This window comes from Vidua macroura, chromosome 5 (assembly GCF_024509145.1).
Source record: "Vidua macroura isolate BioBank_ID:100142 chromosome 5, ASM2450914v1, whole genome shotgun sequence".
Taxonomy (NCBI): domain Eukaryota; kingdom Metazoa; phylum Chordata; class Aves; order Passeriformes; family Viduidae; genus Vidua; species Vidua macroura.
The window spans coordinates 49759056-49774128 of record NC_071575.1 but is presented as its reverse complement, the minus strand read 5'-3'; the positions used below and the strand labels follow the sequence as shown (position 1 = coordinate 49774128).

Genomic DNA, 15073 nt, shown 5'->3' with positions numbered 1-15073 from the left:
AGTGCAGACATACCTTTCTGGTATAAGCATCCTTCATACTATACAGCCATGCTTCAGAAGACAGCTGTATAACATACCTGTCCTCCAAACTAAATACAAGCAGCTGCACATGCAATTCACTGCGCAGCTGCCTTGATCTGAATGGGGGACTTTTTTTCATACTCGCAAGCAACAATCACTCTGCAGAACTGAACCAGCTGTAATAAAGAAATAAAAGTTTAAAGGAATTGATAGATATGAAAATGTTGAAGAAAGGACAGAAGTGGTGACGAGGTCAGTTATCAAATGGCAGCTTGCCAAGCATGCCTCAGCTCTGCAGGTAGTGTGTGACTGGCAGAGCTCAGGTAAGAAATGAATCCAACCCGTGGACTCAACACCGCTCTGTTAGGCTTGGTTTGTTAAGGGTGTAACGTGGCAGGGAAGAAAGGGTCTGTTCTGACAAGGTCAAAGTGCTAAAAGATTGCTGCCTCTAGAAAACTTCAGAGCATGAAATGCACAAAGAAAAGAGAGTTGTGCCTGCTTTGCATGCCTACGCTAAATAAATGGCACTTGGGCTACTATGGAATAACATATTTGAAAGGGAAGCTATCAATACTCATAGCCCATAGAAAAACTGAACTCTGAGTCCTCCTTGTGTTTGCAAAATCAAGGCCATTTTTCTTCCAACATGAATATTTCAGTGTCTTTTAACAGTGACCCAAGCTGTAAAACTTAGGGCATTTTTATGTTAAATTATCTGGTTGTCCCAGAGTCTCTCTATTTTTAAAAAAATGCCTCATGTAGTCGCTGCGGCAACAGCTTTAACAGCTTTAACTACACATACAATCACTAGCTTTCTAAGACAATAACCAGCTTTCTCAGATGGGAAACTATCAGGGAACAATCCAAATCTTCATGGAAACAAGATGGAAACAGCTTTATTGTGGGGACAGGATGGGGGGACTTGCACAATTAGGGTTTGACAACTAAAAGTTAAAAGGGGTTGCTTGGCCAGCTTGGTTGGCCCACTCCTTTGTGGGTGTGTCAAGGAGGAGGTCGAGGTGATTTGGGATCAAACCATATTTTTCAGTCTCTGGGGCTAGTAGCCACCCTCAAGGATGGACAAAGGCAGGACAGGCTGCATGGCCCCTCACAGTGTGGCAGGCTGATCTACAGTTAGTCTCCCACTGCCGCCTGATATGATGAGCGACTCATTGGTAAGATTGCCATCAAGTGTTACTTGATAGTCTGCCACAGTCACAGGATTTCCAAAGGAATGAATGCTCTTCTGGAGGAGATTGTGTATGTTTTGAAACTGAAGAACTACCTGATGCATAACTGTCAAAGAAGAGATGGCCAATATGTGTTACTCACGTATCAGTGTTGTTGGTAAGGATAGGCATCAAAAGTACAAAGGAGTTAAAATTCTGTAATTCATTCCATCAGTTTTCATTTGTACCCTTAGAGTGAGCAATCACATTTTGGTTTTACTGTATGCAGACAATAATGTTCATTTTTCAGACAGATAATCCAGAACTGTAACTGATACAAGACACTGTCCAGTGGCAGGAACATTGGCAAGAGACTCAGAAGCCCTAGGTTTAAATGTTTGCTACCAGTCTGCCAGGGAAAACACACAATGTGCAGTGTCCACATGTTAACCATAATATGTAATGTAGAGCTTCAGAAAACAGTAGCTGAGAACACTGATTGTAATTTTTTTTCTTCAGGTGGCACTATCTTATCCTGAATCAAAATGCAGACTGCCTCATAGAGGCAGGGATAAGCAGGCTAGAAACACTTCTATTTGAGCGTGCTCTACCTTCCCATTTCTAGAAGAGTTCTTGTGGGAGCGGCAAGGGATTTTTAGGGAGAAACCCTAAAAATGCAAAGTTTGCTGTGAATCATTGTATCCTTCCACCCATCCATGCCACTTCCCTTTTCACAAAATCCTTGTTTTGTTTGTTTCTCAGCATACAATAACAAACATCTTAAAAGCAACTATGTACATATGGATACAGAACCAATGAAAATAAAGGCACAAAAATATTCAATAATCTCATTACCTGAGGAATCACTCCAAATGCTTTTCTCCATTGCTGCACGCTGACCGTGTTCCAGGAGACTCCATCAATCTGGATATCCCCTTCTGTATTCAGCAGTCTTAAAAATGCAAAAAGTAAAGTGCTTTTTCCTGAACCTGTTCTTCCTAAAAGGCCCACCTACAATGCAAATCATACAAGCAAACATTTAATACTCTTCACATATTAATCACAGACTAAGGCAAAAATCTTAGAGGTCTCAGCAGTGAAGAACAGTCCAGATGGGTCTCAATGGGATAGCAAATGTCATTTATGTGGGAATGATAAAAGCCTACAGCAAGGACAGAATCAAACACTGGGGAGACTCTTCTTTGTTTTGTTAGAATTAACTACATGAAAAATCTTCTAGCCTACCCTTAGCTGAAGGACAGAAATTTGCTTGTCTATTATCTTGCACTGATCAGCCCAACTCTTTGTGCCTTTTCCCTTCACTTTACCATGAAGACCTCATCAGCAAAATCACATCCAGAAATCAAAAACTAAGTAGGGAGTGCATTTGGATCATCCTAGTAAGCTACTCCATTCCCATATGATTATAAATAAAGGGCCTAACTCTGATTAGTGTGTTGCATCCCGGAGTTTGGGTTTAGATTAGGGTTTTTAATTTATGTTAAAATAAGTCAAGTTCTGTAATCCCGCGTTTCCCCCGTGTTGTTCCCCCCCGCCCCCCGCGGTTTCTGGCCCCACGCTGCCGGATTCTTACCCCTGTGCCGCTCCTGTAACCAGCCCCCCGTCCGGCCCCGGGAAACCCCGTGCTGGCCACCCCAAGCCACACGATCCCACTCAGCCCGCGGCTCGGTGCCCGCCCCTGCGGGGTTCTCTGGTTTGTCACTGTTGCTTGCATCACCGCCATGGCAGCCGCCCCTGTTGGCTGGCAGGCCGTGGATCCTCTCGCCCCGCCCCTCCATAAAGCCCTATCCCGCTGGCAGCCAGGCGCCATTTTCTCCCATGTGAGTGTCGGGAGCGGTCTCGTCTTTCCATCGATCCGCGCCACGTGACCAATAAACCGTTCCTGCCAAGCACGGAGTAAATGGACAATTCCTTACTTCTTTACCGGACCCCTAGCGCACGGTAACAGAGGCTGGCCAGCCCACGTGCCCAAGACACGGAGCCGTGTCCGGGAACCCGCGGCAGCAAACCCCGGCAGCACGTGGAAGCTACGCCACAGCCGGGCTCCCAAGAGCCGCGTGCAGCCGGGGAGAGCAAAAACCCACGCCGCATTAGTGGGGTAGCTTGGGGCAGAGGCAGTGGTTACGGCAGATATCATGCCATTAGACACCTCTAAGCATCTGTGCAAATCCTCAACCTGCCAAGTTGACACTGATTTTCCTTACCTCTAGGGTGTGAAGAAACATAATAATGTTGTGTTTCCCTTGTAGGGGAACTGACCTATTGCCAGAAAAATCAAATATCTACAGTAACCACCAACAAACTCCAAAATGCTGCTTTTCCAACATCTGGGTTTACACAGCTAACAATGTCCTGTCTTGAGTGTGAGCTGCTTTTGTAGTGTGACCATACTGAAGAATGGCTGAAGGCTTGTAGTGAATGGGGTACATCTGGCTGAGGACTGTCAGTATTCCTCAGGACTCAATCCTAGGGACAGTTCTCTTCCACATATTCAGCAATGATCTGGATGCAGGAGTCAAGTGCACCATTAGCAAAGCTGCTGATGATACCAAATGGGGAAATGCTGTTGACACTTTTGAGGACATGAGGCCTTGCAGAGAAATCTAGATAGTTTGGAACATTGGGCAGTATTTAATTGCAATTTAATAAGTCCAATGGTCAGATTCTGCACCTGGGATGGAGCAATGCCAGGCACAAGTATAAACTGGGAGAGGAGTGGCTGCAGAGCAGCCCTGCAGAGAGGGATCTGAGGGGGCTGGCTGCCAGCAGGATCAATGTGAGTCAGCTGTGTGTGCCCAGGCAGCCAAGATGGCAAACCCCATCCTGGGGTGGTCAAACACAGCATCACCCCCAGCTGGGCAAAAGGGGTGATGACCCCACTCTATTTAGCTTTGGAGCAGCCTCACTGGGAGTGCTGCCTGCAGTTCTGGGCTCTGCAGTTTCAGAAGGATGTGAAGGTGAGTGAATGCATCTGGAGGAGGGCAACAAAGCTGCTAAAAGGAATGTCCTGTGATGAGTGGACAGGAACATGGGCTTGTTTAATTTGGAGAGGAGGCTGAGGAGCAACTGGTTTCTTATCCCTGGGATCCAGTGAGAGAACATATAGAAATGGTTTAAAGATGCACCAGGGAGGTTCAGACTGGACATTAGGAAGCATTTCTTTACTAAGATGGTGGTCAAACACTGGAACAGGCTTCCTAGAGAGGTGATTGATGCCCCAATCCTGTAAGTCTTTAAGGCCCTTGATAATAAGCTTTAACTTCTGGAGAGCCATGAAGTGGTAAGGCAGTGGGACTAGACGATTATTCCATTCCATCTCTCAGCAGAGGCGAACTCCTCTGTTTCCTTCTTGGTGTCTTACCTATGCAGTAGAGACAAATTCTTTCCAGTTTAAGGAGCATCTGAGTCCAAGGTTGATCACCAAACTTGAATCACATCCCTTGAGAAAAGGATTTTTGTTTTTATTGCTCTCCCCCCTCTCTGTACAGTACAAAAGTGTCTTTCATTTTCCTTACTGCACTGCTTCAAGGGATCTTCCAGGAGGTAAATCTACCTGTGTGCAGCAGCACCTGCATCTCGATGTTCCAGGAATCACAGGTATCTCTCTTTCAAAGGCAGAGTGCTTTCAGGAAGGTGCTACAGGAAGTCAGAACTCTAGGTTCAAAATTTTGGTGCCCTCAAACTTAGTAGATGAAACATTCCGTTCATGTAAACCAAGACAAATCTACCAAACCTGGCAGAGACTGGTACCTATCCAAATTAGGAGTGAATATGTGCCTCATGTCGAGGCCAGGGAGCTGTCACTGAACCTTTTCTCATTTACATGGGACAGTTAAGTCTCCTCTTCCTCCATATGGCTTCAGCTCAGGAAATCACAAGCCTTTTTTCCCATTCCACCAAGGATGGGCCTTTTGCAAGAACTTGAAGCACAGTGTTAAGCTTCTACCTAAATGCTGTCCTGAAGCTAAAGCCCTTTCTTAAACACAGCCCCAAACACACATGAAGATTAGAGAGGTTTGTCAATCCTGTAAAGGATAGAGCTGTTTACGGTCTGTAGTACAATAATTCAGGGTGGTGTAGAGCCCTCATGGAATGGGTGAGACGGCACCTCCACCCTCCGGCCGCCGGAGCCAGCGGTGCATTACCCTTGGCACGGCAGCCTGTATTCTTTTGTGCCCTGCCTCATTGGGTCAGACTGTCCCCAGCACCTGCATTCACCAGCAAGCTTCCCTCTCCACAGCAGCAGAATTTCAGGCACAGGAATACAGCTTGGGAAACTGTTGCAATGTATTTTATCCTAAGTAATTTCTGTTCTTCAGTTAGTTTAGAAGATACTTTGTTTTGCAACAATTTCATTTAGAAAACCTTACTGGACACAAAATCCTCTTTAGTCATCAAATAGGTTTATGTCAATTTTATACTTAAGCTTAATAGGAGTCAGAAAAAAAACCAATAAAACAGTGTCTTACCCTCTGTCCTGAACTTATTGAAAAGGAAATGTTTTCTAGTACAGCAGCTCCTCCATCACCGTATTTGGCTGTAAGGTCTTTCACAGTCATCTGGCCCCCAGATGGCCAGTTCTTTTCTTCCTTCACATGCATGTTTTCGATTACAAGGGCATCTGAAAACTGATTATTCTTCTGTGGCTTAATGCTTTTTGTCTCTTCTGTTGGCATGTCAATGAATTTAAATATTCGTCCGACGGACCGCATCTACAAATCAAAACAAATGTATTCTAATTGTAATTCATACTAAACTATCAAAACAAATGAATTTAAATTGTTCCTAATTTCTAGCCAGAACAGTGAATCTTTTTCTGTGTAAGCTACTGTCATGAGTAACCCAAAGCTTTATTGCACTATGATCTAATCTTCAAAGGTAGGCTACTTCTCATCTGAAGCTCTAGATTCCATTGCGCTTGTACTACTGACTTTGGTCCAACATGTGATTCCTCTTGCTTCCTTTTTAAATGGACATGGTAGCTCTTTCTACCTTAAAAATTGTATTTTGAAAAGTGATGACTTGTATCTAGGAAAATAAAGTATAATCATAAAAACAACATGTGTCACTTAAATCCTTTCCTTCAGCAAGGTATGGGTTTGCCCAAAACCTGAAGTTCTTTGAATAATGATTGATCTCCAAAGATCAGTATTTGAAAAATGCAAAGCAGCAGCATTAAGTAAAAAAGGAGCAGTCATTAAACAGTAACATTTGAGTACTTATGAGAAATTATAGTTAAAAAAAAGTTTGTAGGAAGTTCCATGATAATGAATTTTTTATCAGTAATTATATATGTTACATGAAATAATAAAGTCTTGTAGTTCTTGAACTTTAGACAGAAGTTGGTAGTAGCAGTCTTGGTGCATTTTCAAAGGAACATGGGACTAAAAGGAGCCTGTTGATCTTTTTATCAAATGGATCAAGGGTTAATCTCCTTCATTACAACTTCACTGCTCAGGTAGTCAGAAAACATATTTTTTACTTTATGGACAAGTTTGCTGTTATAACTTAATTAATTTTAAATTCTAAAGCGCTCCTTTTACCAGCCGCTTTTCCCATTCATTTATGGAGGGACACCTAGATCCTATCACCCTTTGTTCTCCAGGACTAAAGAAAATCCAGGTTTAAGCCTCTTTCTTAATATATCTTCTCCTTCTCCAAATTCCCCAGTTCAAATCAAGCTTTCCTATCTGACCAGAATGCACACGGCATTTTGGATGGTGTTTTACCAGGACATTATACAAATCCATTGTTACTTCCCTATCTATACTAGGAATATCTGCAATAACACATGCTAGGATCATAAACTATTTTCTTCACAGTCACGTCTTACAGTCAGCCTTTGAGTGAGAGGTGGTCAGCCAAGCTTTCCTCCATTTTAGCCGTTTCTAACCAAGATCCTCACTTACAGCTGAGGTTATTCTTAGCAGTTCCTAAATCCAAGGCTTTGCACTTTTGTTACTGAAATCTATTTAATATCTGCCATTTGAGGTCACCTAATACATTTAAACTCCCAGGATCCTTTATGCCAACGCTGCCTTTCAGCTTTGTGTCATTTGCGGATTTCTTGAACACTTTCTTATTTTGTTGAGAGCACTTAAAAAAGATTAAAATGAGCTCATTCAACAATCTAATCTTTGTTGAGTAGCCTCCCTACAGGTTAATACTTACAGCTTAATGCCATTTCCTTTCTGACCAACTCATTAACTAGTTTACAGTTCTTGTAATAATCCTGATATATCCTTCATTTATATAATTCCTGAAACAGAGCCACAATCAATGCTTTCCTGAAGGCAAATGAGATCTATTACATTACTTTTGTCTGGAAAATAAATCATCAGTCACAGTTATGAAGGTAGTGTGATACAACTCTAATGTCAGCAAATCTAAGTAACTCCAATCTATAAACATCACATTTTTAATTAATTCTTAAAAATAGTTTCTAGAGACTACTGCTATCACACTAACAAACTTATAGTGGTATCAATGACTTCTCATTTCCCCTTTTCAACAAAAAATTGAAAGTTATTTTATCACATGCCACCATCACTGCCTGTTTGTTTATTTATTTGAAATGGCCATTATAAGATTTCCAGCTTCTCGGCCTGTTCTTCCTCAAAACTTGGATGTGAGTAAATCCCATGCAGAACCATGCAGTTATTTTAATTGGTGTTTGATGGTACCTTTGTTCTCAGAAGTCTTAGCTTTATAGAAATTTAGTTGTTTTAGAAATTAAGGTCTTTCTTGGCTTCATCAAGAGCTATGAATGTTTGTATGGGCAGAGATTCCCCATAACTGCCCAAGCGGTCATACCACTGCACACTGTCTGCTGTGAAGCCAGCTGGATGAGAAGCCTTTCTCTACAAAAGAAAATTTCATCCCCATGTCCTAGCTCCCCTGACAGACTTATCAGTTATGTATTTTAGACAGTTTAATAATTTAAAATCAATTCTGAATTCCTTGTTATATAGCTTGAACTATGATTTAAATCTGGGCAGAATGTAGCATGTAAGGAACATTTGACAAAAATATCCATTCTTCCTTTCGTGGGCAGAAATGTTCTGTCATTCATAATGACAGGTATAGGATAGGTGACAGCAAATTTCTTATCCATTATTCCCATCAGTACTGTGCCAGCTATATTCATGTTTAACTAGTACTTTTGAATAAAGGGGTATATTTACTATTTTCATCCCTAAGTCTATAGCATAGTACACTATTTTTAGCCTTGCCTAATTGTATTTTACTGAAATTTTAACAGCACTGCAAATTCTTGAATTTATCTCCTCATTAATATCACTTAGACTCTTCTTAACTTTGAAGGAGAATTCATAACATAATTATGTAATTCATATTTCCAGAAGGTGGAAGAAGTAATTCTTTTACAAGTAAGCTAATAGGGTTAATTTAATCAGGCTCTGTGTTATCTTCTACTCAAAAGGGAGCAGTCACCCTTTTCAGACCAGACACACACAGTATTCCATGGCTGTGTTGCCAGACATCACCTCCTCACACAAACACACTGCTTGGAAAGTGCACTGTGCAGCTGGGGGGATCTGTGGGAGATAGGTCCAATGGTTTGTGTTGTAAAAAATCTTGTGCATTAAGTCACTGCCAAAACTGGCTCTGCAGGGAGAACATATGGTTTTTACTGAGGTTCCACATCATCTGCTGTTACATATTGGGTGCACTTATAGGATGTATGTTTCTGAACTGCAAAAAATGAAATACCTAGTTCATTTAAAACTTCTACTGATTTTTTTTCTCTTTTTTACACTGCTGTGCAGGCAGGCAGAAAAGAGAATGTTCTAAAGATTTTTTTCTTCATTATGTTCCTTTCCAGAAGACCAATACCTGAGGTCTGCCATTCTGATGCAGATTTTACAGTCAAGTATTTACTCTACTTAAACTTGTGTTTAAGTGTCCTCAGATTTTCTGCCAACAGTAGTAAAAACCATATTAAGATCATGTCCGAGGTTAAAAAAAAAAAAAAAGTCAATAAAAATCATCTGTAAATGCACCGTTCTTTTTCACAGCTGTATGTTTAAATTTGGTCCTTTTCTTTACCCTGTATTACTTTAATTCTTCAGCATCCCTGATGTACAGGGTGAGGCACTGTGACGTCTAGCACATCCCTGATGTACAGGGTGAGGCACTGTGACATTTAGCACATCCCTGATGTACAGGGTGAGGCACTGTGATGTTTAGCAGGTTGGGTTTTAATATCTCCTTGGGAGATCCTTTTTGTATCTCCTTATATAAGTAATCTGGGTAATAGTAAAAGTATGGCATTTTCTCTTCCCCTGATAAAATGAACTGTCCTTCACAGTTAAAGCACTGCTGCTGCAGGATATACATCAGTGAAAGAGGAGGTTAGAAAGCATTAAAATAATCCACTGGGACTAGATAATGCTTATCTATGAAAGCAGCACTTACTGAAAATAAATTATTTTCTATTTCCTTATGACGGAAAAACAATTCAAAACACTACAAAACTGCCTAGAAGGATAGGAAGAAAAAGACTGAAAACCAGCTAAAGTGATAGTCGCAGAAATTATCAAAGTGAAACAATAAATCTAGCCTAATTCGTAGCGTGAAATGAAGCAGTGGGTAGCTGTCAGAATGACCACGTATGTTTGGAGGGGAGGAAGGGGGTATGGCGGTTGTTTGTTTTTAAATAAAGGCAGAGCAGACAAAGTATCAGGGCTGTAAAGAATGAAATGCCAAAACCATTAAGCCATTATGGGGTATTAAGAGACAATAGGGATTTTTAATTTGAAGCCAAACGTGTACAACAAAATTGCTTCAAAGACAGTGTCTGGTTATGTAGAAATAAAAACCAACCTAGGAACTCAGATTTCTTCAATTTGTGAACCAGTGTCGTGGAAAGCTCAAGATGGAGATTGTGTGTAATAAAGTCAAATTTGCCACCTACCCATCTGTTTGGCCAGCTACTCCTTTGGACGTGGCTTTCAACCACTTGCAGAAAACTCCAGCTTATGTGACAGCCAAAGACTACTACCTACAAATGTGCTATTCACTCAGGCATGCTTGTCTGCAGGCTTGTAAACACAGATATCATAGCTGCTCAAGGATGGGCAAGAGTGGTGTCAACTAGAGTGGTGTGTGTGTGTATCTGTAACTGAAGACATCTGGAGATGTATCTGTTCTAGTCAATCTGGTCCTGTGGGGAGTTTCAAACTACCTCTAGAGAGAAAAATAGAGTATAATTAAATAGGCTACTAAGTCAGGCAACCCTTTGCAAAACTTCTTTAGCCAAATAATTGTAAAATATTTTTATGAGGGAAGTGCTAAATGCAGAGACTACAGAGTAGGAAATAATACATCTGTATCAGCCAGTGAAGCAGTTTTATTATCTTGGCACCATTAAGCTATTTTTATCTGCTTGTGTATAGGAACAGCTTTTGAATGTGAAGAAAACTATCCTGCCAACAATATCTATTAGTTTCTCCTCTGGGATACATAAAAATTCATGTCATGAGGGTGGGCAGTTGACTGGTAAAACTTGTCCAGAGGATCCACCCTATAACCTCATGGACCTTAGAAGGCTATCAATAACATAATGTAACACGTAACATAACCAGTGGTCCAGCACAGTTCTTTGTCTTAATACAGAGGAAAGTACTCAGAAATGTCTAGAGCAACTTGAGACACCCTTTCCAAGGGAAAGGGAGTTACTTTCTTATTGCTACTAATAGGTGATATTTTAACACAACTGTACTTTTAAAAAGGGGAAGTTCTTCTTTATTGACACGCTATTGTGTCCAGCACCCCCTGAATCCTACAGTAGAAGTTCCTGTTGCTCTTGTGAAACAGCTTCAGTTTGTATTAAACTATGTAATATGCACACATTATTTGTATACAGATTTTTATACTTAAAGTGATCACATTCTGCCTTACAGGGGATGGAGTCTACAAATGACAGCCAAGTGAATTAACAGAGTTGTTGCTGTTGTGGTTTTGGGGGGGCTGACCTACTAGAGAGCAGCTTTGCAGAGAAGGACCTGGGAGTCTTGGCAGATGACAAATTGACTTTGAGCTGGCAGTGTGCCCTTGAGGCCAGGAGGGCCAGTGGTAACCTGGGGTGCATGGGGAGGAGTATGGCCAGCAGCTGGTCCTGCCCCTCTACTCGGCCCTAGTGAGGCACATCTGGAGCGCTGTGTTGAGTTCTGGGCTCTTCAGCACAAGAGAGACAAAGAGCTACTGGAGAGGATCCCAGTGGAGGACAGCAGCAGCTGGGCCTGTTTAGTCTAGAGACCACTGAGAGGGGATCACATGAACGCATATAAATACCTCAAAGGCGGCTGTCAGCTGGGTCGTGCCAGGCTCTTCTCAGTGGTGCCCAGTGACAGAACAAAGAGCAATGGCTATAAACTACAACACAAAAAGTTTCACCTCAATGTAACGAAGAACTTTTTCACATTGAGGATGACAGAGCCCGGGAACAGGCTGCCCAGAGAGGTTGTAGAGTCTCTCTCTCTGGAGACATTCAAACCCCACCTGTTGGGAGTTCCTGTGTCACGTGCTCTAGGTGACCCTGCCTTGACAGGGGAGTTGGACAAGAGGATCTCCAGAGGTCCCTCCCCACCCTAAAAATTCTGTGATTTACCAACATTTCATTTCATTTTTAATCATGTAACTACTATTGAGCAGGTCTTGCAGCAATGAAGCCCTTTCACAAAGTGCTTGCCCTTCAAGACAGACTGCTTATAACAAAGCAAAGAAGGAACAAGCATAAAGCATTTGGTGGGTAGGAAATACTGCTCAATGGCCATCAGCTTTCTCGACTATCAGCAGTCATATTTGCAAACAAGAGATTAGATGCTGTAAGTGGTTAATTCCTTGTTCTGAGGCTCTTAATGATTTCCCTCAGGGTGAATCTAGTTGAATAATTTCTTTTTTTAAAAAATTAATGTTAGATTTGTGAATATTGCTTCACTGTCACCATCTGCCCCAATATATTTTTAATATGACAATTTCAATCAGGATTTAAGGGACTCTGAAATCTGCTGTAATTTTTTTGTTTTCCAATACTGAAACAGTCAGCTCAAGAAGCTGATTTAGGCTTCAGAGCAGGTAAGATGGATGTGGGAGATCTTTTTTCTCAGAATTTTTTTTGGTTTATAAGAATAATTCTGTCTAGAATAAACTCTAGAATGAATGAAGTGGAAAGAGATAGGAAACTATTACATTTTAAAATAAAAACCAAAATTTTCATACATTTGAGCTAATGTTTGATGAAAAGTGTAAGAACAATCATACTCTTTTATGATTTTCCTGTCTGATTGACATATCTCAACAAACACGTGATGAGAAGCTAACCTTGTGAAAAACTCTGTTTTAAAGCGCCTACCTGTGAAAATTATGCATGACTGCAAAGTCTTATGTCAGAGGGCATTTTACATAAAACCAGAAAAAGACTGCCAGGGAAGTCAAGGACAGATTTTTAAACCACTATTGATAATAGGTGAAAGGGACTCAAAAACATCCATTGTGATATATTATGCAAAACTGTTAAGTAGACCAAGGAAGGTATATTTTATATATATAAACACAGGAAATATATTATAACAAAACAACCTCAAGCCTTTTTGAGGTTTTCGTATCACTGCTACATCTGCAATCTGAATCCTCAGGTACAAGTTTTTGCTCTTGCCTATTCCAGGCCAGAAAAACTTCTGATCATGGAAAAACTCAGTTTGTGCCACCCCAAAGCCAGTGGTTTGCTATCAAAGATATGAGAGAAACTTTTCTGACACATCTGCATAATATTCAACTCTGAAGATAATTCACTGCACAACTATAATCAACAAAATAAGGCAATTCTTCAAAAGAAAGCACAGCATCGTACATTTTTTGCTTACCAAACTATCAACATCTATGCTTGAGTTTACTGCCCACTGCAAGGTTCCCATGATGTTCATAGCTAAAGTAAGAATAATTCCAGCTGTACCTGGTCCTTCACCTGTGGAGAGAAAAACACATTCCATTTATGTGCAAATAAAAAGCCATCAGAAAAGAGAAAATTAGCATGTATATCTTAAAATGCATATTCATACTCTCACCTCTTTTACTTCATAAAGAAAACATGGATTTGTTAATCATAAAAAGGACTATGAGCTAAATCATAGTTCAACACCTGGTGTTGGCACTGAATTCACTAGAAACCCTAATCTTGCTTGGCAGAAGAATCTTGGTACTTAAACTGTAAACAGAATCAGGTCTCTGCAGTCTTGATTTGACTTTCCTTTTTTCAACACACATGAATCTGTGAAATTACTCTTATCCAACTAAAACACCACACACAGCTAACAACTCTAAAATTTTCACTTCTTTAACAAATAGAGGATGTTCTTCTTAGTGTTTTACAAAGATACGGACGTAAATTTTTAGCTTTAATTGTTAGCTGTTACAAGCATGGGATTTCCCAGGGATTTTCCTTTATGACTTCATACAATACAATATAAGCATTTAATCTACCACACTGTTGATTTTTAACCTCACTACATGTTAAATGGAATTGAGAATTTAAGTCAAACGCCTTTCTATGATTTCTCCATTCCTCATATAGTTTTCTTCAATAAACCTCCTCCTCTTTTCTTACAGATGTCTCATTACATAAGTAAATACAAAAGTAAGCAATAAAAGCAAAATATTCCTCATGAAAGCTGGTAGATTAAGAAAAGGAATTTAGTGTTGCTCCAAGGGCCTATTATTTATAACAGTAAAGGTTAGAATGGTGGCAAGATGACAAAATTTAATATTTTTTTTAAAGTGCTTTAACTCCTTTTCTCAAGTAAAACATTGAGGACAACTAACACAAGAAGTTATTTTCCTAAAAACCCCAAACTACTAAGAACACAGAGTGAGAAATGAGAAGGACAACAGGGAACATTGTTTCCCATGAATGGCAGGGGAACTAGAAGTCTCCTTAGTAACAAAAGTACTGTAAGTGCCTATTTTCATACAGAAGTGTTTGTGTGGTGTCTCCTTTTATAAGGAGAGCTAGAGCTCCTTCTACAAGAAATAGAGGATAGCATTTCATAAACTGTACAATATTTGATAAATTGCAAGTTCTCATATAACTCCTTTTCAACACTGAAGTACAGCTGAAAGAAATTTGAATATTCTTAAATTTAAAAACCTCCTCCTAAAATCAAAACTCTGGTTTTGAACTCTGTGACCATAGTACTGGAACTGCATACAGATCCTGCACACAAAGCTCAGTGTAAAACTTGGAAACGTAGAACCATGTCCAAACATAACAAAACCATTGTGAATAAAAAACTGTATTTGAAGTTATCCCTAGCTGAATTTTTCCACATAAATTCATTATTAACATTTTTGGGACATCATACTCCTAATTTTTGCTTGTTTGAGGCTGGCTACACCTGGCAAGTCATGGGCAAATACAAGTAAGATATAGTGTGATTCTCAGTCATATACTGTTTTTACTAGGAGTGGTGAGTCATTTTTCAGGGGATTTTTAATAGAAATTGCAAAATTTCACATAGAAAAATGGGTCAGTGGGTTGGGAATTAAAGAACTGGATTACAATTTCTCCTAATGGTGTGGGCTTTAAAAGGTTATTTAAAATTTTCATGTCTTAGCCACTTGCAAGTGAGAGGAACATTAACTTCTCTTTACTAAAAACCTTTGAGCTATACAGGTGTGATCAGCATCCAGACTTGTCGGAACAGTAATGTGGTTTCAGCCTCATTAGATAATTTTACAGCAATTACTATCAACAAAATGAAACTTTTGTCCCTTCAGTTATTATTTTCAGATTAATCCCTTTAATGAGTCCTCTTCAATATCAGACTGCAGATAATAATGGTGTT

General features: G+C 40.2%; 1 protein-coding gene across 1 annotated transcript in view; it reads right to left on the bottom strand.

The window, feature by feature from the left end:
- CFTR (CF transmembrane conductance regulator) overlaps positions 1–15073 on the bottom strand; it is an 85472-nt gene that overhangs the window by 10922 nt on the left and 59477 nt on the right. Inside the window, exons 21-23 of the mRNA XM_053978158.1 lie at positions 13097–13197; positions 5681–5923; positions 2046–2201 (exon numbers count right to left, since the gene is read on the bottom strand). Coding sequence (XP_053834133.1) covers positions 2046–2201; positions 5681–5923; positions 13097–13197 — 500 coding nt within the window. The remainder of the gene's footprint in view (positions 1–2045; positions 2202–5680; positions 5924–13096; positions 13198–15073) is intronic.